We start from the raw sequence: 23,138 nt of genomic DNA, 5'->3' as shown, positions 1-23,138 counted from the left end.
CCTTTCCAGCCCCAGGGAAGGGGCTCCTCCGGCTGGGGTTTCCCACAAGCACCATCCCCCTCCCCAGCAGCTTGGCACTGCCTGCACAAGTTGTCTTGTGGGCTGGCCTGGGGGGTCATTAAACAGGCCCTTGTTCGTGGGCTTCTCCTCAGCACAGCATGCAAACCATCTGATCCCCTAACCACTTGTTGCAGTCTTGGCTTTTGACACTTCCATTTTGGCTCTGGATCCAATGCCCCAGCAAATGCTTTAACTGCTTCAGCACTGTAAAGACCAAGCAGTACCAGGGACGGGGATAGCTGGAGCACCTTAGTTCCATGCTTTTATAGCTATAAAGGAAAATACTTCTTCATCTGAGCTTGTTTTAAGGTCTGGTAGGCATTTATTTCCTTTATTTGAAGTTCAGAAATCAAAATCCTTCTTGCTCTTGGATAACACTGTGTCTGGAATGCTTTGTCTGTCTGGAGGCTGGGAAGATGTTGGTCACAAGGCCAAAAACATCCTCCAGGATAGCTAGAGGCATTGATAAGTTGCTATCAACTGGCTAACCACTTCTCACATATTTACTGATCCTACACATAAAGTACCATGGAAAAAAACCCAAGCAAATAACAAAACTGTGATTCAGGGTGTTATGAGAGCCTGTAGAAGGCTGAGCTGGTCTCTCTGCAGATATCAGTACAAATTGGAACAGTTCTGATCTCTCCAGAATAAATTAGTGCTGTGGTGTCACTGCTTTTGAGAGCACCTGGGGATCTTGAAAAAGCAAGTGACCCTGGACTTACTACTTTTGCCCTTTCTTGGTGGGATGAAAAAGCCAGGTTCCCCACACTTCAAAGATTTGGTTATGTGATGCCTGGAGATGGTGTTGTGGATGAAATGCTTTGAGGAGGGCAGGAACGAAAACCTCAGCTCTTGTTTGCCTTAAATCCACACCCCAGGATCTCACCCCTGCCCCTTGCTGGGGTGCCTGTGTGCTGGAGCATCCCTGGCTGATGGTCCCTGCTGCTGCCCTTCCTGTGCTCTCCCCAGGCTGCCCGGCAAGGAACGGAGCACAGCAGCCGGACGGACTCAGCTTCACTCTCTGCTGCCAGATCCAAAATAGGCAATGTGCCTCCAGCTGCTCACAGCAAGTGGCAGGGCAGCACGACCTGTGCCTCTAATTAGCTCGGCCCTGGGAGTGGGGCCAGCCAGGATGGGGAGTGCAAAACCCTCCTGAGCTGGGCTGTGGTTTTCCACATAGCTTTTGGGATGCAGAAGGAGTTTGCTTTGCCTGTGTCTAGGTTTTGTGTGTTTTAGTAGTAAATCCTCTGCTGGGCAGTGTCTCCTCCCTGGAGCATGGTGGCACAGGGCAGGAGTGTGAGGTTTTGGGCAGGCATACAGTGGTGGGGTAAACTTGGCCACTGAGGCTGCTGCCACTGCTGCCTCTCCCTGTCATCCTGGTGGGTGTCACTGTCCCAGCAGCTCTCCCTGTCATCCTGGTGGGTGTCACTGTCCCAGCAGAAAGGCAAGAGGGTTTTTTTGGTGGAGGAGTTCCTTAGGTAATGTTTATCCACCTCCCAAGCCAGTCAGGCAGCAAAGCCTGGGGGAGGCAGGTGGGGGACAGCTGAGGGCAGTGATGGCTTGGGGCTAAGGTAGCGAGTGTCCCTGTGAGTGCTGCTGAGGTGTGGAAGGGACATGGGCTAATGGGCACACAGGCCTCCTTAAGAGGTGAATCAGACTGTCTTCACCATCCTCCTCAGAACAAACACAGCCCAGGATAATGATTTCTGCCCTGGAAACAAGTTCAAGCTGCTTTTCACGCAGACTGGTCTAGAATAAATGGGCCAGAAAGCACAGGGAGGCTTTGAAGTCTTCCTTACAAATGAGTACATATCTGAGCTGAACTGCAGCTGCTCACAAGCTTTCATGGGTGTCTTTAGCATTTTGGAAGTCCTGTCATGAGATTGTGCTGGGCTCAGGGAAATCTGCCCCTTGCAGAGAGGAGGGACTGCTATAGGGCAGGGATGGGGACATCTCTCTGAGCTCTCCCCAGGTTTGCCCATTGTCCTTAGAGCATGTGAGGATGCCCTGGCTGCCCTTGCCATGGGTCCCAGATGTGACCAGCAGTGCAGAGCATGCCAGCCTATCACCCAGACAGACCTGTGTTGGCTAAGTGGTTGTGGAGAAGCTATCCCTTCTATCCATAACTTAATTAGCCTTTTTAGCTAATTTAGCCTAATTATCCTTTTCAGGACTGCCTTGGATGAGAAGCAGTGATTTCTGGGAGGTTTTCATTGCAGGGAGCACTCAGCAGAGATCCAGTGCAAAGGTTCTAGAGGTCAGCAGTGCTACAATGGCTGTGGGCCCACCATGAGCAATGAGAAGGTCTGGGTTTCTGTTCCCACTCCCATCCTTGTCCCCATCCCTCTGGAAATGTTAGGCATGTTCTAGAGATGGTGCCAACTTCCATACATTGTGGGGTTAGACTGAACAGCACATCTTTTGCTAGACTTGTTGTGAAAGGCCAGAGAAGAGCCTGAGGCTCCTGCTCTGTAGGTTCTGTAAAAAGCACTAGTCAAAAACCACCTTCAGTCTTGGCATGAGGCGCTGCAGGGATCCCTGTGGATACACAGAACTGGTTCAGGACCGGTTTCTTCTCTCACCCATTTGTGCTCTACTTTGTCAAGGCCCCCTGTGTTGGAGATTTTCCACCAGACACATGAGCTGTGGTCAGGCTTGCGTGCTTGGCAGTGGAAACCAAGGTTTGCATTTGGCCTTGAACCACACCGAGCAAAATGGATTATTTAAAAAATAATATATGTGGGTTTTTAAAAATAGAAGTACATGCATTTTTCTGTCTTGGAAATAAACTTACTTACAGTTAAGGACAACAATGTAATTATTTAGTCCCTTAAAGGGAAAAAACCAAAACCTGAGTTTTACTTGTTCTAGATTTTGCTCTAATCACTGTCAGATCAACTCCTTCAATAATATTGGAATTAATTTTAAAATAGTTTTAAGGCAAAACACTTTTGTTTTACTTTCTTTTCTGGCTTAAACCATGTATCTGACAGTATAGGGGATTTTTTTTGTATTCTTATCACAGAATTCAGTTTCTATTAAGAAAGCAACATGTTATTTCATTGCATTTCCATTTAATTGTAATTCATTCTGCCTTGGTCATGACCAACTCCTGTGTTTCATTTACTCTGCAGACTAAAACTGGTTATGTCTTAAAAAATACACGGATAGCATCAGGTTATTTTGGGTTCAGATCTATCCAACTACAACTAATGTAGTTATTTTTCTTTGTCCCTTCCCATTGGCTTGGCTGCCCTGGACCTGTGCCAGAGGTGGCGCTTTGCTCTTCAGAGCTGTTTAAACCTGTAGCTTGGACAGTTTTCTGTAGAAAACCTGCACTGTGCTCGAAGCATGCAAAACCCACAAGGAATCCTCCAGTGGGATTTGTGCTTTTTTTGTGGGTGAGATCCCAGGGCACACAGAAATGCCCAGAAGTGCACTTGGCTGGAGCAAGAGAGGATGGGCCAGCATATTCCAGCCTGGCTCACCTGTGCTGTGCCACCCTTGTCCACCCCAGACATGGGGATGTGCCATGGACTTCCTCCCAGCTCTTGCAGGTGTGCTGAAGTTACAAAGCTTGAGTCTCCTTCAGTGTTTCCTGGGTAGGCTGAGGAGAAGAGAAGAATCCTGACTGTGGCATCTGTGTGGAGTGGATTTGGGTACAATGTGTGCACATGAGGACGTTCTTTGGGGCTTTCCCCACCACCCCTTTGTGTTTCTGACAGAGGGGTGCTCGTGGTTTCTTCTTGCCTTGTTCTTGCACATGAGGGCAGCATGTCCAGGCTTTCATCTCCCCGTGAGAGCTCTCCATGCTTTGTGACCCTGTTGCTCCATCTGGAAGTCATTAGCAGCTACAGAGCAGCAATGTTTTCCTTGGGAAACAGGGTGGAGAGGAACGGAGGGGCTTCCCACTTGTCATCTTCCAGCAAACCCTCTCTTTTTCCAGCCCCCCTCTCTCTCACCCCAGCTCTGCTGGGCCAATTCCACCAGGCAACTGGACAAAAATGTCTGGGAGACCCTGCTTTGCTGGCTGGCTCACACAGCCATCTTTTTCCTGCCCCAACCCTGCCCTGGAGGGACTTTCCACTGTGCCTGTAACTGCTCCCGAGCTGCCAGGAGGAACATCGTGGTCATTTCTTTGGCTGCTGGGAAGGGTGTTCTTCCACAGTGGGGGGTATGGGGCAGGAGGGAGTCTGCCTGCCAGGGAAGGGTGATGGTTCCACCCTTCCCTGCAGCAGCAGTGGTGATAAGCCCAGTGGAGTTGAGCATCTCCAAGCCAGGAGCACCAGCAGGGTGGCACTGAAGCCTCCCTCCTTTCCTCAGAGGCTTGCAAAACTCTTGGATGTGCAGTCTCCCCGCAGGAGCCTGTTGGGAGAATAAACATCTCTCTTTGTCTGTTCTCAGCCCCTTTTTAGAGCCCACCCCATGGAAAGGGCAGGCACTGCTTGGAGAGCTGCCTGGCCTTCCCAGGAAGCATGGTGTCATGCTGGGGGGGGGATTTCTTACTTGATTTCTTTTTTGTCTTTTGGAAATACTGCTGTGGTGACCTGGAGGCAGTGGCTGGCTTCCATTTAGCCAAATGAGTTAAGGATGCTGGGAAAGGATTTAAATGAGGGGAGAAGTAGGGTGCTGTCCAGGAATGCCCATGCCTGGAGCTGCACAGCATCTCTGATGGCTGTGGTGGGGCATGAGAGGAGAGCTAGCCAGGGCTGGCCTGCTCCCTGCTTGTTTTAGAGGGACACTCTGGTGCTTGTTCCTTCTTTTATTTGTTTTTTCATCGTGTCCTTTTTTAAAGACTGTTTATTTCTTCCTGTTTTGTTTTTTTTTTTTTTATTTCTCAGCAGGGACAGAACATGGGTTTTACAACCCTGCAGGCAGCAGCTATGCTGCTTTAATGCCAAAGCAAGTACTGACACTGAATACTGCCTTTTTTGCTCCCTTCCCTGCTCCCAGAACTGAGCATCCTGCTTCCTACCTGCCCTGCAGGTAGAGGACCCTCCATAGAGGCATCTTCTGCTTGAGCTGGGAGCTAAGCTGGCCTCTTGGCTGCTTTTTTTTCCTCTTTCCCACCTAGCATCAAACCAAGAGAAGTGCTCAATTACTATCAGTTTCCTGTCTCTGATGTTTAGGGGCTTCCCTAAAGATTTACAAAATCCCTGCAGCCTAAAGCAGCACATGCCCTGGTTGTACTGGGGAAAGAGGGATGGTGTTTGGCCCACTGCTGCTGCTTTTTCTGATCATCATGTCCTGTCATGATGTTCTTGAGGGAGGAGATCATATCATGGCTCCTGTGCTCCTGCTCTGAATTCAGATGAGGAGGTGAAGCTGAGAGTGGTTGGTCTCTCTCCTAAAGCTTTCTGCTCAAAGGCTCCATCTCAAAAGGATGTAGAGGACTCCAGTACTGACGCCCCTCCTCTGACTTCTCCAACTCCCAAATACAGGTCCTGAGGCTCACAGCTTGCTTTGGTGTGGGGCTGGTTATGTGTGGCAGTTGTAGCAATCTTTCTTGCTGCTGCCTTATCAGAGAACCGTGCCATAGGGTCAGAAATCACAGTGTAGTGCTGCTCAGGGATGTGGAGGTGCTTTGGTACCGTGAGCACCTGTGCATGATTTGCTCACTGTCCCTGTGGCTGCAGCTCCAGCTGTTCTCTCATGCACTGCTGCTGAGTGAGGGGGCAGCATGGCTGTAGGCACTGCAGTTTATACCTCTCTCATTTTACTTTTTGTTTACTGCAAACAGCACTGCTTGTTGTAAAACCCCCGAGAAAGCTGCAGTAAAAATGAGCTGGGAAGTGGCATGTGAAAGGCAGATGGAGCCTTGCTCTTGCCAAATTGTGCCAGTGGGGTGGAGCCCTGAAGGAGCAAATAACCATTGTAGTCATGAGTTCCTCACCCGGGAGAGGATTTAGGGGTTAACCCTAAATGCTTACACAGAGGAAGGAAAGGCTTGTGAGGAGACTCCTCTGACTGTGAGGAGGATAATGTGTCATCCCAGGATGGGATGACAGGTGCCTTGCTCACAGACAGAGCCCAAAACCACAGTCGGCGTCATGGTCCCTGTGTGCCAGGAATGAAAGCTAAAATGTGTCAGGCTGCTTTCTGGGAAAAGGGCTTGGTCGTTCCAGTCTGCACCGTGACTGCTGTGAAATAGTCCCCCAGCTGCCTGGCACCCAGTCTGAAAGTGGAGACCCTCCCACCAGCCCCATTCCTTTAGGGGAAGGATGGGTGTGGGAAAACAAACACCATCCAAAGCATGTGGTTGGACACTTGGATTGGCTTCCTTTGCTTTCTCAGCCTTCAGCATGGCATTTCTGTGGCGAAACACCGCTGGCGTTCCTCATTGCACATGCTATTTTTGCAGTAAATACTTTGTGCTTGTTTATAAATAAGCTCCAGCTCAGAGTCCTGCTCTGCTGCCTCCTGGGAGAGGCTGCCGTGTTCTGGCCCTCGGTAACAAAAGGCAACTCCATAACAGCCGCTTGTTTGTGCCTGGGAATGAAGCTGGCCTTTATTCCAGAAACCTTCCAGGGGCTTTTTGTGGTTTGCCGAGCTCAGGCCAGGCACTGCTGCCCTCTCCCCTGCCTGGCTGCACATCCCTGCTGCTCCCAGCGCACCGGCCGCATCCGCTGGGCTCCGCTCAGGAAGCTGCACGTGGTGCACATCTTCCCTCCCCTCCCCTCCTTTCCTTCTTGCTGTTTCCTCACTTGATAGCCGGACTGGCTCTGATGAGGAGCTGGTGAAGTGAGAGCAGGGAGAGAAGTGGGAAGCCAGGATGTCACTTGACAGTCCAAGGTCTGCACAGCCTGCCTGGGGTGGGAGTTCAGCAGGTCGGGATTGGTTTTTTTTTTTTGAAGCTGCCAGAAATCCCAGCAAGAAGCAAGTACAGAGGTCACTGGAAAACTTCTCTAAAACAGCAAATGTCTGTGTTTCCTCTTAGTCTCCTCCATCAGTTGAGAGTCTCACTGGGCTTTCATTTCCTAGCTTTCAGAGCAAAACCTTTCTGGCCACTCGTGGGTCCTGTGTTTTCCTGATGATCTCAATATCAGAAAAACATCTTTTACAGTGAGAGCAATCATTCACTGGAAAAACCTCCCCAGGGACACAATAGAGTCTCTGTCACTGTAGGTTGTCAAGATATAATTGGGCAGAGTTCTGCATAGTCTCTCCTAAGGTTCCCAGTCTCACAAAAGGTTTGACCAGGTGATCATTTGAGGTCCCTTCAACCTGGGCTGCCCTGTGACTGTGATCTCCTGGCAATATTTGCTCAGCCCAGAAGGTGCCTTCAGTGTTTATTTAAAAAAAATTTAGAACAAAACCTTCTGTCTGTGATGACCTTGTTGTTGAGGTCTCAGCATCATGGTCTTCAAATGTGCTGCATGTACTTGTTACCTGTATACTGGGGTGGTTAGCATGAATAGTGACCTGTCAGATGTGGAAAGGACTTGCCCCTAGCACAGCTCTGTCTTCTCTCTACTCTCCTAATGGGCGAAGAAGTCAGAAACTGCTGCACTTAGGGATGAGGAAAGTTGATTTTCTGACTTGTGAGGAAGACTTGTCAGTTGAATGCCCAGCGCTTAAAACAGAAAAATCTGCCATGGTTTGGGTTGAAAACCCAAGCCAGCAGCTTCACGGGTAGGTACAGGCTGGAGTGGTGAGGGCTGATTCTTGGGCATTAGCAGCTTCTGGTGACAGTGAGCAGACCGTTTTGGGACACCACTGCTGGTATGTTGTTCTTTGTGAGACAGCACTTAATGCAGAGTCTGACAGCCTCCATCAGTCTCTCTAGGGCTTGGCAGGTGTCCAGCAGACTGCCTTCTTTGTACAGGGCTTATTAATGCCTTCCCACCACCTCCAAGCCCTTTGGGGCCCCTCTGTCCTGCACACAGCCCAGCCCACTGTTTGCCATGCTGTCTCCCTGCCCAGCTGCTCCACCTCATCCTATCTCCATCCACTGGCACGAAACCATTTCCTTTCCCTTCAGACAGGCCTACACACCTTCATCTGCTGGCCTGTCCTTTCCAAGAAGCTCTCCTGGGATGTTTCTTTTGCTTGTTTTTCCTTTCTTTGCACACCTTCACTCAGGAGGTGTCTCATCCCCACTTGGGGAGTTTTTTTATTTGCCTGTTGTTTTTCCGTGGCTGCCGGGCGCTGCCGAAACCCTTCAGAACCCCTCAGGAGGCGCAGCTCGCGCCTCCGGCCCCTTCGCTGACGGTGCTGCCACGAGGATGTTGGTGTCTCCGGCCACGGCTCCCATCAGATTTTGTGAAGAGGGGCTTCCTGCGGGGTCAGCATGCTCCATTGTGGCACTTCCCCTGCAGCTGGCTTCCTCCCTCCTGCAGGGCCTAAAAATAGAGCGAGTGCCGTGCTGCTGGGACACACCGGAGAGCGCTGGAGCCGCTGGGGCGGCATCTCCGTCACCGCCACTCGCCAGGCCGGCCCTGGCACTGGTGCTTGTGCTTTTGGCGTGCTGGTGGGCTTTGTTTCAAAGAGGGAAGGAGTGGGAGCCAAAGTCCAGCCTTTCCCAAGTTTGAAGGATCTGTAAGGGAATGTTAAACAAGTGGAGACTGTTATTATTTCAGCCTGGAGAAAAGGAGACTCAGAGATGACCTTATCACTCTCTTCAGCTTCCTGAAGGGTGGCTTTAGTGAGCTGGGGGTCGGTCTCTTTCTATGGGCAACAACAGACAGAACAAGAGGACACAGTCTCAAGCTGCACCAAGGGAGATACAGGCTAGAATTAAGGAGGAAGTTTTTTACAGAAAGAGTGGTCAAATACTGGAATCATCTACCCAGGGAGGTGGTGGAGTCACCATCCCTCAATGTGTTTAAAAAAAGACTGGATGTGGCACTTGGTGCCATGATCTAGTTGAGGTATTAGAACATGGGTTGGACTCGATGATCTTAAAGGTCTCTTCCAACCTAGAAATTCTGTGATTCTGTGATTGTGTATCTGGTGTTTTAGAGAAGGGTTTTGCCTTCACTCTGCTCTCGGTGCGTGGCCTTTAGACTTTGCACTTGAATTATCAGAAAATTGTTTAAAAGCTGCAGAGATAAGAAAAACCTTAAACATCACAAGCATGTACAAACAATTTTAATCTTGAGGTCTGTTTATATGTTAGGGCTGTTCCTAAAGGAGAGCTGACAGTCTGATTAATAACTGTGAAACATTTTCACTCATAGCAGAAGAAAACATTTCATTGAAGGGATGTGTCTCCCAACCACTAGTAAGATTCACTGTGTTGCTGTTACCTCTGGGATGTCCCATGTTCTTTCATCCTCATCATGATTATTTTGTTTTCTTCACTGTCCATTAGAAATAGTGACTGCAGTCTTACCTGATTTGTAATTTTTACATGTATGAAATTGCTTTTGAATGGGAAATAAGATTCACTTAGAGAGTAGTAGAACCACAATACTCGAGAACATTAGTTTATCAAAAATGCACTAAATATAAGGGATACACCAGCAAAAAGCTGTGTCAGATTTAACTGAGCTGGTAGTGTTTGGCTGAGTAATCACTATGGCTTCACCAGTCTCGTGGTTGGTGAGACCATGGTGATTACTCATGGCAGCAGACTTGAGATAAGCTCTTGTTTCCTGAATGAATAAACTTTTATTCTTCTGTTTTCTGAACCACTCCCAATGCCTCGTTTCAAGCTTTGAACTAGTTATGGTGCAAGTTGCCTGTGTAAATTCAATAAGTTAAAGTAAAAAATGTTGTATTCTCTCTGGAAGAACCTATAACAAAAAAAAAAGCACCAGATTTTAAGTGAGATGCTTAAGCAGTACTTTCCCTTTGGTTTAATGGTTCATCTGCCTTTAAAATGTTAGCCAGATAAATATTTGTATGATGTTTAATATAAATAAACCATGTGCCTTACTGTTTATTTTACAAGATATGCTAACTAATAATTTCCATCTCTGCTTAAATATTTAAAACACTGTGCCAGGGTAACTCCTGCTACAGCTGTGAGGATGCTGTAGAGCTCTTGTCATGCCTCCTACATCCTCTGCCTAGTGCTACTCTGTGTTTCCTCTCATTTTGGAGGTGATGAAGTTATTAAAGCTCCAGTGTTGGCAGCTTCAAACACTTTGAGACCCAACTCATGTACGTTGTCTGCTGCCATCACACCTCCTGAGCCTTAATTCTGCACACCCATAATTATCCACCCCAGGAGCCAGAATGTCCAGCCAGGCATGAGGGTGCTGCTGGACAGAGCTGTGCAGTAATGTGTCTGCCTCTCACTTTGCCTTGCAGGAATCTACATCCTGATCGCAGTCGGGGCTGTCATGATGTTTGTGGGATTCCTGGGATGCTACGGCGCCATTCAGGAGTCTCAGTGTCTTCTGGGAACGGTAGGAGATGCAAAGTTTGGAGTCACTGGGCACCCTGATCTCCCTGCTGGATGGCACATGGTTGTGCTTCCCTTGCTGGGGTCTTTCCCAGTGAGAGGGGCTGGGAGGATGTGTGAGCACAGAGGTGGGAGCTGGGTGACCTCTGCAAGGAGCAAGGCAGTGCAGTGTGGCTGAGGGCATCTCTGCCCAGCCTGTGGAGCTCTGGCTGAGCTGGCAGGTGAGCTGCAATGTCCTTTCAGTGCCTGGCTGCAGGGCAGAAGGGCTGAGATCAGCAATATTCTTAGAGACTCTTTCTGTGTTACATGTGAACCCCCACCTTGCAGTTATCCCTTCATGGTCTGACTGTCTTACCAAGCACCCACTAAACCCTCTTTCTTAGCTGGTGTCCCCTACAGCATCCCCTCTCACTGTTTCAAGGCTGCCTGTAACAATTCTAGTTCTTTTAAGGAATCATCTACTATTTTTATCTGTTTGGACAAGGAAACTGCAAAGACTTTCCATAATTTCTTAGTGAGAACATCTAGGTATATCCTGGAAAATCCATTACTGAAGTGCTACAGGCGTCCTTGATGTGAGGCAGCAGCTCAGGATTCCTGGCAGAGGATGAGCCTAATTGGATAAACTCTAGCCACACCAAAAGCCTTTACCTTGGGAGCAAGGGAGACCCATTTATTTAAAGCAAGTTCTCACATGTGGTTCAGTTTAAACTTGATGCATAAAAAGTAAAACTGGAAGGGTAAAACATAATTTTTTTTAAATTCAAATGACTTTCCAGCACTTGGCTTCATTGGGCTGGAGGGTTCTTGATAGTGGTATAGCAACTCATGGGTGTGGGCTCAGCTGGGACAGAGAGAAATGGAGCTGCTTGGCCTCACTCTTGCAGATGACTTCACCTCGAGTTGCTGCTGATTCCCAATAATAAGGGAATGCTTTTGCCCAGTGTTGATAAAACACTTCTGAATGTGGTGGATGGGAGCTCCAGTAGGAGTTTGGAGGCATTATCCCAGCTGCTGGGAATACAAGGAGCCTGCACACAAATCTGACAGGGGTTATTGGAGCACAGTTTGGCAGCTTTGGGTTTTTATTTTGCTTTGTTAATGCAAGTGATGACAGACACTGAAGTACCTCTCTCTCCCTCCTGAAGCTGGAGGATTGGAAGGGCAGATGGTACAAGGTACCCAAGGTCCGACAGGGAAACCGGCTGCTCTGGCTGAAATTAGCAGCTCTAGCTGCTGTGCACTGTCCGTGTTTGCTCACACCTTGGCTTGCCAAGACAAGTCTGGAGATGCCCCATGAGGATGCTTTCTGCTGGGAAGGCTCCCACTGTGTTCCAAGGACATTTCCAGGCCGCATCCTTGGGGTGTTTTAGGGAAGCAGCCATGCTCCCCTTTCTTCCACCTAGCTGAGGGAGTGACTTTGGGATTACTGCAGAAGGGAGAAGTACAGGAAGCTCCATGCTATTAAAATCCTGTGCCAAAAGTGGCATGGAAGCTGAGCAGCAAGACCTAAGGAGACTTGGCATGGAGCAGGCTCTGCTCCCTGGAAAGGGGCTGCCTGGCCAGGACCACCACTATATTCCCATAGCATCAAGCTGCATCTCCTGGTGTTCTGGAGCTGGCTTACAGAACCACTGAATCTGCAGGAAGTTGTACCTCCACATCTGGGATAAATGAACCATCCTTCACTGAAGGGTAACTGCAGGAGTGAGCCCTAGTGCTTAACCAGACTTACAGTGGCATTGCACCCGAGGTTTAGGGTGGTGGGAGTCCTTGCAGGGGATGTGGGACCTAGTCTTTCAAAGATGCTCCTACAAAATTAGGTGTTCACATAGGAGTTGATTGTTCAGGAACTGTACAAGGATGTTGGAAGTCCCTTCCTGCTGTCAGGTTAATAGTTTTGTTTTCATTTTGCTGATAACCCTTTGCTTTTGCATGTGAGAGCCAGGTCATAGCTCCTGTTTCATCTGTTGTTGGAGAAAATGTGCTGAATGTGTTTTGAGCAGAGTCTGCTCAGGAGCCAGGGGCTGTTTTCCCACGCTGTACTGTAATTTTGTCTGTCCTTGACTGCATTCACCTCTTTTGCTTCTTGACTTCTCCCACTTTGGGGCTTTTCCCAGGAAGAAGTCACTGAGTGATGTTGTCACAGAGGTGATGTTGGCTGCCTATGGAGCATGCCTCTCTGTGCCTTCTCATGTGATCCTGATGTATGAGTTTACAGCTTCCCATTCCCAGTCCAACTGACCAACAACCATCACAATGTGTTCCTGGGATCTGAACAAAAAGGGAGGGTGGCAGGGAGGAATGCTGAAATTGCACAAACAGGGTGGGACTGTGGGAAAACGTCAGTGTTAGTATTTATGCAAAAAACTGCAGTAGCCTTGCAGGGCTGTGGATGCCAGAGCTGGCCATAAATCACACCCTGACATCCCCAGCTCCTCAGCAGCTGAAATGTGCTTTTAACCCTGCACTGGCAATTCCACTCCTCAGAGCATTTGTGGCAGAGCAGAAACCTTGTCTGGATTGTCCTGCAGGTGCATGAAGCAGAGCAATGTATCTTGTGGCATCTTGATCCCTGCCAGTCCCTTTGTGGGAAAGGTTTTGTTAATCCCTGCTCAACAACCTGGACATGGGTGGCATGTGATGAGTTACAGGAAAATATGTTTGGGCTCAGTGCATGTATGAGAGAGAAAATGGTTTGAAGTCAGATGACACCTTGCTCTGATTTGTCAGTGGAAGTACTGCTCCACACCTCTCCCCACCTAATTGCTGCAGATATGTTAAGGATCCCTCTCTTGATTTGTCTTTGCAGTTCTTCACTTGCCTGGTGATCCTGTTTGCCTGTGAAGTTGCGGCTGGAATTTGGGGTTTTGTCAACAAAGACCAAGTAAGACTCTAAAACCTGTATTTGTGGGACTGGGAGGCTGGGGCAGAACGGCAGCAGATCCCAGCATGAGCTGTTTTGCTCACAGACTGCTCCCAGATTGGGTAACAGGGGCTTGGGTTAGCAGTGTGACCTGGGCAGGTCACCTCACTGCTCTTGGCCGGGCTGATGAACTTTAAATGTGAGCGCTTGACGGGAGCAGCTGCCCTTAGGGTGTGTGGTGCGATGTCTGCAGTAAAAATAGCCCGTCTCACTTGGGTCCCCTCTGAGCTGCCACGCTGTCAGTCACAGGGGGAGTGGATTCGTGCATGGAGTTGTGAAGGAAAGCCATCTGCACGTCCTCAGTGCCAGGGAACAGCAGTGAGCCCGGGCGGGAAGTGCCAAAGGGCGGGAATGCCGTTCAGGGAGAGCCTGCATGAACGGCATTGCTTGGTGCTTCCTGCCCTTCCCCAGTGCCATAGAACCTGCTTCAGCCGTTTGTCTGTCAGCGCTGAGCTTGCTGTGATCCGTGTGCTGTGCACACATTAGGGGTCCAAGTCCTGTGTCTGTCCTGCTAGGCACCCTCCTAGGGACTGCTCAGATAAGGTTCCCTGGCTGGAGGAGCTGAACTGAAGGGTAGAACTGGAAATTGCAGCTTTCCCCCTTCTGTTTCTGCTCATCTTCTCTTCCCTTCACTTTCCCACATGTGGTCACATGTGCTCACACACACAGGTTTGGTCTCAAAATGCAGAACTGCCTGTGCATGGGAACGGTGGCTGTGCTGCAGCAAGCAGCAGCCTGGGTGCTGATCACTGGGCCTCAGGGCTTTGGAGGAGAGAAGGGAACTGCTTGTGCTCAAAGCCAAGGTTACACTCTCTGGCAGAGTAGGAAATGTGTTTACTTTCCTGAGATGTTAGCCAGCTGAGTAAGTAGGTCCTGGCCTGCTCAGCTTTCTCGTGCATGTGAGCAGTGGCTCCCAGGCTCCGAGTGAATGGGAACTTCCTTGCAGTCATTCGGGAGAGAGCACGACTTCACTGGAATAAACTCTTCTGTGGCTAAACATTATTATGCAGGCACAGTGCTGTTTCCTAGCAACTTTAGTGAACTAATTAACCTCTGCAAAGGGGCTGTGCCTCCTGCAGATGTTAGTTTGTGAATCCTGAAGAGTCCAAGATGTGCAACTACAACCGACAGCAAAAAAAAGTGAAGGCTGAGTAAGGAGGGACTCCACGGCTGTTGTGTCCCATCCTGGGGAGAAAGAGCTTGGCCACTAGCTGAGGATTTGCCAGTACAGAACTGATGACCTCAGCCCCCAAAATTAATTTTGCAGTTTAAAATGAAGGGTGGCAGTCTGTTGGCATCAGCTAGTTTTGCAGCCTTGATGATGAATGGGCTATTTTGAAATCCCTGCTCACAAAGCAGGCTTGCTTCTCCCTGCCTTGGCTGGGAGCAGCACAGGCTGGGAGGGAAGCACTGAATCACCCCAGCCACCAAGAAATGCTTCCAGAAGGGACACTTTTTCTCAAAGCTGAAGGCAGTCTCTCCCTCAGCTTGCCTTCTTGGAGATGCTGTAAATTCAGAATGGGGAGGCAATAAATAGGATTTTTTTTTTTAATTTTTATTTTTATGTACCAGACTGAAATTGTTTGGTTGGAGAATATCATCCTCCAAAGCAAGCTTTTTTGAGTAGTGATGAAAGAGTTCTGGGATAATTGATTGAAATTGTGCATCATCTTGCTGCAGCTTCTTTTTTCGTATGCTAATCCAGCCTATGCTGCCAAGAGCAGATGTTCCAGAAAGTATTTTCCCTTCCTTGCTTTTATGTTTTTCTTTTGCTTCTCTTGCATGGCCTTCTCTCACCTCTCTCTCTCAAATTATTGAAAGGTGTTAGAGGAGAAGTCACAAGGCCAGTTCCCTAAAAGTTAGGAGATTTCTGCACTGTGGAGCAGGCCCTCATGGGTGGCTGCAGTTCACCAGCCAGGTGGCAGGGTTAGAGTCTGGATAAGGTGTCTCACATAACCACTTACAGGACAGCAGTGTCTGTAGGGATCTAGCAAGGGTTTTAAATCCATGTAAATGCACCTAAGCTTCCTGACCCAAATGAGCTGTCTGACCAGGCTTTAGTGTGCAATCTCTCCCAAATTCCTGCCATCCCCTCCAAGCCACTCAGTAAGCTGAGGTGCCTGTATTTACAGACAGCCTTGCCTGTGCGCCCCACCTCCTCCTGACTTTTCCAGCATGTCCAGCTTCTGCAGCCTCAGTGAGAATTGTGTTGCCTGCCTGCTTTGTTTATGTGTGGTTCAAAATGAGATGTTTCTGCCTTCCTGAGCCCAGCAGCACATCCACGTGGGCTGAAGGTTATCTCAACTTCTGGCTCACCCTCCTGGCCTTGGCTGTCTTTATCTCCTAGACAGAGCCTGTGGAGGCCTTGGATAGTGTTGTCTGAAATTTGCTGGCTCGTGGATGGGATTCTTAATATTTGTGACAGCTGGAGCCCTATGAAAGACATGCTTTTTTACACGTACAAACAAATGGTGTCCAAATCTATTCAAAAACTGCTCATCTTACTGCAAGTGCTATTATTGGGAACCTGTTCTTCAGGCACATCTGCTGGGTAGGTTTTCTCCTCCTCCTCCTCCTCCTCCGCTTCCTCTGGCTGAAAAGGAGTTTTCCTGTGTCCTTCCTAGATAGCCAAAGACGTGAAGCAGTTCTACGACCAAGCGCTTCAACAGACGCTCATGGGAGAGCCAGATGCAAGCAATGCCAAAGCTGTAGTGAAGACCTTCCATGAAACGGTAAGGTGGTGGTGCTTGTGCTAGAGAACTAATAATGGAAGTCAGGAAAAGGGGTGGGAAAAGCAGAGTCTAAAGTGCAGATACTACGTGCAGGTCTTAGCCTATCAAGTTTGTTGTTGTTACATTTTAAGAAGCAGAGTTGTGCTCTCTTCAGTATTCTCTCCATCACATGGTGCTGGGAAGTCTGGACCAAACTTTGATTAAGTTGCCTTTCATTTATCTCAGCATCCCTGTTTAAGTAAAATTCAATGGAAGAAGAATGTAGCTCTGAGGATATAGGATCAGGATATTAATCCTGATACTTGGTCCATTCAGCAGGAAACAAAATCCCGGGGAAGAGCTGGGTTCACTCTCCTCCAGAAAATCTATGCCAGATCTGTCTGGGACTATTGTAGGAAGCAGCTGCATTGCATGGAAATAAAAAAGTCAGTTTGGTGACTTATTCCCCACCCTTGTTTTCCCCTCCAAGATGCCTCCTCAATCTTGGGTGACTTCAAGAATGTGTAATGGTGGGGAGAGCATTGCATAAGTGTTTGCTGTCTGCTGATGTTGGCTTTCCATTGTTTCTCTTTTCCTCTCTCCATGTAGCTGGACTGCTGCGGTTCTGATATTATGACAGCGACTTTCACTCCTGTGTGGAGGGATGACCTCTGCAGAAAGGACGCCCTGAAAAGCTTTTTTGAGGTAGGCACAGCTGCTCTTCAGTCAGCACAGCTGTTTCAGGAAACCTTTGCTACCAAGGAAATTTGGGGATTTATTGGAAAATAAATAAAGGGTAGAGATTTCATTTATTTGGGAATGGTGTAGAAGGATGTTAAAGGTTCCCATTTGGTTCTTCCTTTGCTGTTCCTGCTTGAGGGGACTGACAGGTGCAGAGGGGTGAAGTCTGGTTGGAAGTCCTGGGGCCAGGACCTGGGGACATAAGTGAGACCAGGGGGAAGCTGACCTGCCATTTTGGTGCTGGGGCTGGCTGTGGGGAAAGCAGGCTGACTGACTGGTGTGCTTCTCTGCCTCAGAACTCCAACTGTCACAAAAAAATCGATGAGCTCTTCTCCGGGAAGCTCTACCTGATCGGTATCGCTGCTGTCGTGGTTGCTGTGATCATGGTAAGTGTGGCAGCCTGGTGGGACAGGGAAAAGCCACCTCAGGGCAACCTGGTCCTCTTCCAGCTGGGCTGGATCTGTCCCTCTCCTCTGGATGCCCCTGGAACTCTGCATGCATCACCAGCCTTATGCACCACAGGGCTCTGGAGCGTGGCAAGACCAAGGGCTTCATCATCCTTCTGGGGAGCCAGGATGTTAGGGGAGGCACCTGGCAAGCTCAGTAGAGCAATAGCACCTGCAAACCCAGCCAAAAGGGCAGAGCACCACTGAAACCTCCTTCAAAACCACTTGTTCTACAGGCTGCCATGTTTTGTTGCTGGGGTCTGCAGTGGGAAGGGATTTGCTTGCTTTGTTCTGTTGGGTTTGCTCCCTAGTGAGGCCGGGTGTTGTGGGGGTGTAACATGGCATCTGTGCAAAGGCTGGGCTGTAGTGCTGGAGGGATTTCGAGGCATTTTCTGTGTAGCTGGCAGCCAAAAAGTTTGTCAGGTACTACCACTGCTGCCAGTGAGAGATGGGAGGACAGCTCCTTATCTCAAATTGGCCAACTCCATGTGAAAACAGCAACAAAGGTGTAGCATCCCTGCCCTTACCTCTGGCATGAGAGTGTTAATGTGGAGTGGGGGACCTTGGGATGGGGGGAACTCTTGCATCGTGCTGGTTGTTGTCTCAGTGGTGCCCCTGTGTCTCTCAACAGATCTTTGAGATGATCCTGAGCATGGTGCTGTGCTGTGGCATAAGGAACAGCTCCGTCTACTGAGCCGTGAGAGCCGGGCAGGGGAAGGGGGGATCAGGGTGGACGGCGCTAGAGGGGACCCCAAGTGCCACCGAGTGACCAGGAGACATTTCAACAACAGACAAAGAAAATTGTGTATATAAATGCTTCCAATATTACCATACAGTACTTATCATTTTTATTTTGAAGTACTTTTTTTTTTTTTTTTTTAAATAAATAAAACTTTCCCGTATCTTTGTGGCTGAGTTAGTTACACATCAGTTTTGTGTGATGGGAAAGCTGCTGTAGCAGGAGATCAAGTCCTTCCTCCTCCTTCCCCACGCCCAGTAACTCAGAAGTAACACTGGTGGAAGATGTGTGGAGGAGAAGGGTGCAGCCTGGTCTCAGAAAACTTTGCCTTGGTTTTACCAACTTTTTTGATTGGATGCTGAAGCAGAATTCAGTGTTTTTGTTAATTTGTACTCATCTTTTCCAGCCATCACCCCACCTCCCTGGTGTTTCCAAGCTGTCCGTAGGGAAGCCTGGCTGACTGTCCAAAGCCTGGGAGAGAGGAGGGGAAAGGATGCAGACTTCATTGCCTGGGTGCAATGTATCCCAGGGGAAACACAGGCATTGTTCCTCTCCAGCCTGTTTCCATTCGTAGGTCAACAGAAGTCATGCTGAAACTATTTTACTCTCTAATGAGTAAAAATATTTTATGGTTTTGTGATTTCTTTTTTTCTTGGGGCTATAATTTTATAAATTGGCTCAGTTGCATTAATTCATTGCATTAAAAGGTCAGTGGCTGGGGGTGAATTTTAGTCCCAGTTTTTCAAATATAACACACTAAAAATTAAATTACTTTTTTAATGTCCTTCAGTGTTTCATTATAGACATATGTTTCAAGGAGAATCTAGTCCTATACCAAGTTTCCAATGTTAAGCTAATGCTCGCATAGAAATGATATTGGAAAAAGAAGAAAACATAAAAAAAAGTCCTTGACTTTAGAAATCCTGCTTTTATGTACTGCAGGATGATGCTTGGGTGTTCCCAACTATATGTGTACATGCTTAAAATTTCATCTTTGCATCACTCTCTTTTTCAGTGAAATTATTCTTAATTATAGCATATTGTCACACACTGTAATATTGCTGAGAAATTGTCATAATCTGATTGTGAAAAAAAGGTTCTTTTTAAGACCTTCCAGTTATATTAACAGCAGATCAGCTTATAAAATCAAGGTAATTTAGCATGTTAGATCACACCAGTTGAAACACATTCTTGTGATCTGGTAACTTTGGTTATCACTTTGATGTCTGTGGCTTCTTTTATATGCCACTCTGTCACCATGTAGATAGAGGGGGAGAGTGACCCAGGAGCTATGTAATAAAATCAGAGTGTCACTAAAAAGATGATCTATATGTATAGTTCTATAGATATATATTTTTAAGCAAAGCCTTTTCCTTAGCCGTAGGGGCACTTGAGCTGGAAATTATAGTATCTCAGCTCTTTTGCCACCTTGAAGCAGGTGGGGGGAGGAGTTTAAATTAGTGATCACTTTCCCCACTTCAGGAGTATTTCTGTTTCTTAAAGTTTTTCTCCCCCCTTGTCACAACAGAGAGCTTCAGATCTGATAGGGAGGGAGGCCTGTGACCATCAATCATTTTCAAACTAGTACCTTGTCCACTGCACGTGGCTGTCATGGCTGTTGCCATTACAGGATAGAAGATTCCTGCACTGGGGCAAATTGATCCATTCCGAAGTTTTTCTTCCCTTCTACTCCCCCCTTTCCTCTTCCTGCCTTTTAGTATATAGGGCCTTTAAAAAGTATATAGGTAAATATATATAGATATATATATATATCAAGTTGTGCTGGGTAAAGAGGAGGAAGTGCTTCAACAGATCTTCATATTGAGAGGTTGGACAAGAAAAGATCCAGCCTTAGAAATAGCCTTAAAGCAACACTGCCCTGAATGTCCATGTTGTGCACCCATTGAGAATGAGGTGAGGTTTTGCAGTAGGTAACCCCTTCCCCTGCTCCCCAGCGTAGCTCCTTCAGGTCATCTACTCTGTTCCGTGGCCATATGTATATGCATCATCCAAGCATGTGTGTTTACATCTATGTGCACCAGGATTGTCAGCATACAGAATGGATGTGTAACTTGCCACCTTTTTTGTTGACTGTTGGTAAATGTGTATAAATATGCCATTAAGCATTTCAATTCTGTTTTCTTTTCCTTATACCGTATTTTTGATATTGTTCGGTATTCAGTTGATGCTGTGTACATAGCTGGAGCTCTGTTTGAAGACAGACTGGGTCTCGATGCAGGTCAGGTGTGTCCTCAGACATTGTACTTTAAGGGTTTGAGCTGTCCCAGGCAGGAGCAATTGGGAGAAAGTGGTACTTGGAGAGGGAATTTGAGAGCTGTGAGAGGAGGAAGAGCAGGAATTTTGCTCAGAGTGTGTCTCACATGGGGTACAATTCTCTGGCTCATTTCCGAGGTGGCTTACCATTGTGGAGAGTTCCAGAGGCAGCTTCCTGAGCCATCTCCTGTTTCTGTGGCTGCTGCAGGAAAGGTGCTCAAGGAGGGGAACAGCTAGAGAGGGGTGATGGGAGCAGAGACAGAAGGATGCTTGCAGAGAGGACAATGCTTTCTTTAGTTACCAGCTGAGTCCCCACACTTGATGGAATGGTCCTCAGCTGGAAGAGTCAGCCCTGAGAGAACAGGGACAGAGAGGAACCATCATGCTTAAGAACAATGAAGTCGTTGAGAAACCCTCTCTGAAAAAAAATACTCACTTGGGTCTCCTGTGAAGCTGGACCTGAGTTAACACAAACTAGAAAGGGAGCTATGAAGGGCTGAGGGGACTCGTCCCATTGCAAGCCCTCAGGATCCAAAAGCCACAGGGTTCTTCTGCCAGTTGGTCAGCCCCAAAGCTGGCTGAGGTGAACAGGGAAAACCCTCTAGGCAGGACCCCTGCTCTGCCCAGTGCCTCTCCTGCATACTGTGCCTTTGTGTGTGCAGCATGGCAGCCTGTACTGCTCCTCTCCACAGCCCTGGGGAAGAAAAGGATGGAATTGCAGGCTGTAAATACAGACCCCTCCCTCTCCATGGAAGCATCCCTCCTGGAGCTAGTGGCAGCTGAGAAAAGGGCTGTGAGCTGAGGTGGGGATGAGGAGTGTCAACTGTCCAGGTCTGAGTTCAAAGACCACATCCAAAGGTCAAACAGAGCCGCTGACAGCTTAACTGAATACTTGGGATTTTTTTCATACTGTGGAGCATGCCACAAAGCAGTGTGTTTAACTTCTTTCTGCCTTTTTTTTTTTAAAGAAATGAAACAAAAATCAATTTAATAAACATTTCTCATAGTGTGCATAGTGTGATGAACTGCTGCAATTTTACGACCAGTTAACCTTAACACCAGGATGCTTTGTGAACCAGGCTTTGACAGCATGGGATTTTACAGCCTCTGGGAGGGGGGCCTGCAGGCAGGCTGAGTATGCATCTGGACTGGTGCTGAGGGAAGGCAAAAAGGTTGCTTGCTTGAAATGGTGCCTGCTGTAGTTGTGCCCCTCCCCAAGGGAAGGGGGGCACAGCTGTAGGGGAGGCTAATATGGATTGCAGAAAGAGTGACTGTGCTGAAATTCGGCACAGGCTGGAGGGGGGTGTGGTGGTAGTCCTGTGCACACTTGAGGGGCTCCTCCTAAAGTGACCAAAAATTGCCCAAAATGTCTTGTGCTGCTGACTGGGCTGTTAATGCCACTGCTGCTGCTCCCACCTGCCTCTCCACACCATCAGGGGAAAGTCTGCCTGGGAGCGAGGTGGGCAGCCAGGTGCTGTGATCCCTCAGCTGCCTGCCTTCCTCTGTCCTGTCCTGGACTTTGCACTGTGTTTGAAGCAGGAATGTCCTGCAGCAGCTGCCAGCCATCGCCTGTGCTGGTATAGAGAGGGAGGGGATGCAGGATGAGGGAGGGCAGGGAGGGAACGCAACGTTGAGCTGCTGCAAAGAAAGGCAAGCCCTGCTCCCAGTGGCTGTGCCTGTGCTTCGAGATCATGCCCATCTGTTGTTCTTTCACTTGTTTACCTGAATGTTAATGGAGTCGGACATAATGACTTCTGGAAAGAAAAAAAAAAGTGATATTTAAAAACAATAAACAAAAAAATAAACAAAGCAATTCCCCCTTGTTAGTAGATTTTTAATGATGTGTTGTCAGATCTTGTTTCCTTCCATCGCGTACTGATTTCTGCCACGTCTTCCAAGGGAACGGGCATGTCTCATTCTTGTATTCAAGCAAAATTTGGGCTGCAGGGAAGACTGTCCTCAGCTGACCCTCTAGGTGGTTTCCCATGAATGTGATGCTCTTTGCTTCATGCCTTAAAACGTTTGGATTGTGACACTGCATTGTTGCTCCAGATGGGGATAAAATTATTCCAGCCTCTGGAGCTAGGATTAAGCTGATGTGAGTCACTGTCAGACCCAGGCTGGTGTTTGAGGGGGAGAAACAATAGTGGAGACTAACTGGCAAAGCACAGCATGTATCTGGCATCCAGGGTGTGTGCCTTGGGACCTCAGCCTGCAGTTATAGCTGGGATCTTAAACCTTCCTTAGCCAAGTGGGAAGGTCCCCTTTGTTTGCACTTCAGTCCCCTTTATTTGCTCTTCAGGTTTGAGTACGAGCATTGATCTGCTTGAAACAGATGAGCTGAATATGATAGTGGGAGAGGACTGGGTAAAACAGGCCCCTTTAAGGTTGTGTGAAGATATGGGTTATCCTTGGAGAACAGCAGTCCTGCCATGTGAGGCCACGGGGATAAGCGAGTGTGAGGGGAAGAGTGGGTGCAGTGCTTGCAGCTTGTTTGTGCTCATATTGCACAGACAACTCTGGCTTACACTTCTCTTTAACATTTTTCTCCAGAGGTCTGAAGGACCTGGAAAGTCACTGGAGACCTTAATGTGGAATTCCACTGCCTAGGAATGTGACTGTGGAATCTTTTTATTTTTCTTGTGAAGCAAGATTTTTCAGGAATTAAAAATAAAAACATGAATTTTTCTAAACTAGACCATGCCAGGATTTTTTCCAGTGGAAATTCTTTTCCTCCTCCCTCCCAAACTGTTGTTTTTTTCTTTTTAAAACCTCCTAGTGTTTCTAATGAGAAGTTATGGAGGTATTTTTTGCTTTGGCAGTCTCTGTTTCGTAAGCTTCATCTGGGCTGTTTGTTTTCTAAGCAGCAATGAGCCTAATTGTCTGG

General features: G+C 48.1%; 1 protein-coding gene across 1 annotated transcript in view; it reads left to right on the top strand.

Moving 5' to 3' along the window:
- Window positions 1–21,262, top strand: part of CD81 (CD81 molecule) — a 34,140-nt gene extending 12,878 nt beyond the window's left edge. Inside the window, exons 3-8 of the mRNA XM_059473953.1 lie at window positions 10,321–10,418; window positions 13,227–13,301; window positions 15,965–16,072; window positions 16,661–16,756; window positions 17,089–17,178; window positions 17,870–21,262. Coding sequence (XP_059329936.1) covers window positions 10,321–10,418; window positions 13,227–13,301; window positions 15,965–16,072; window positions 16,661–16,756; window positions 17,089–17,178; window positions 17,870–17,932 — 530 coding nt within the window. The 3' untranslated portion in view covers window positions 17,933–21,262. The remainder of the gene's footprint in view (window positions 1–10,320; window positions 10,419–13,226; window positions 13,302–15,964; window positions 16,073–16,660; window positions 16,757–17,088; window positions 17,179–17,869) is intronic.
- Window positions 21,263–23,138: the final 1,876 nt, after the last annotated feature.

Source organism: Ammospiza nelsoni, chromosome 6 (genome assembly GCF_027579445.1).
Source record: "Ammospiza nelsoni isolate bAmmNel1 chromosome 6, bAmmNel1.pri, whole genome shotgun sequence".
Taxonomy (NCBI): domain Eukaryota; kingdom Metazoa; phylum Chordata; class Aves; order Passeriformes; family Passerellidae; genus Ammospiza; species Ammospiza nelsoni.
This window is presented reverse-complemented; position numbering and strand designations above follow the sequence as displayed.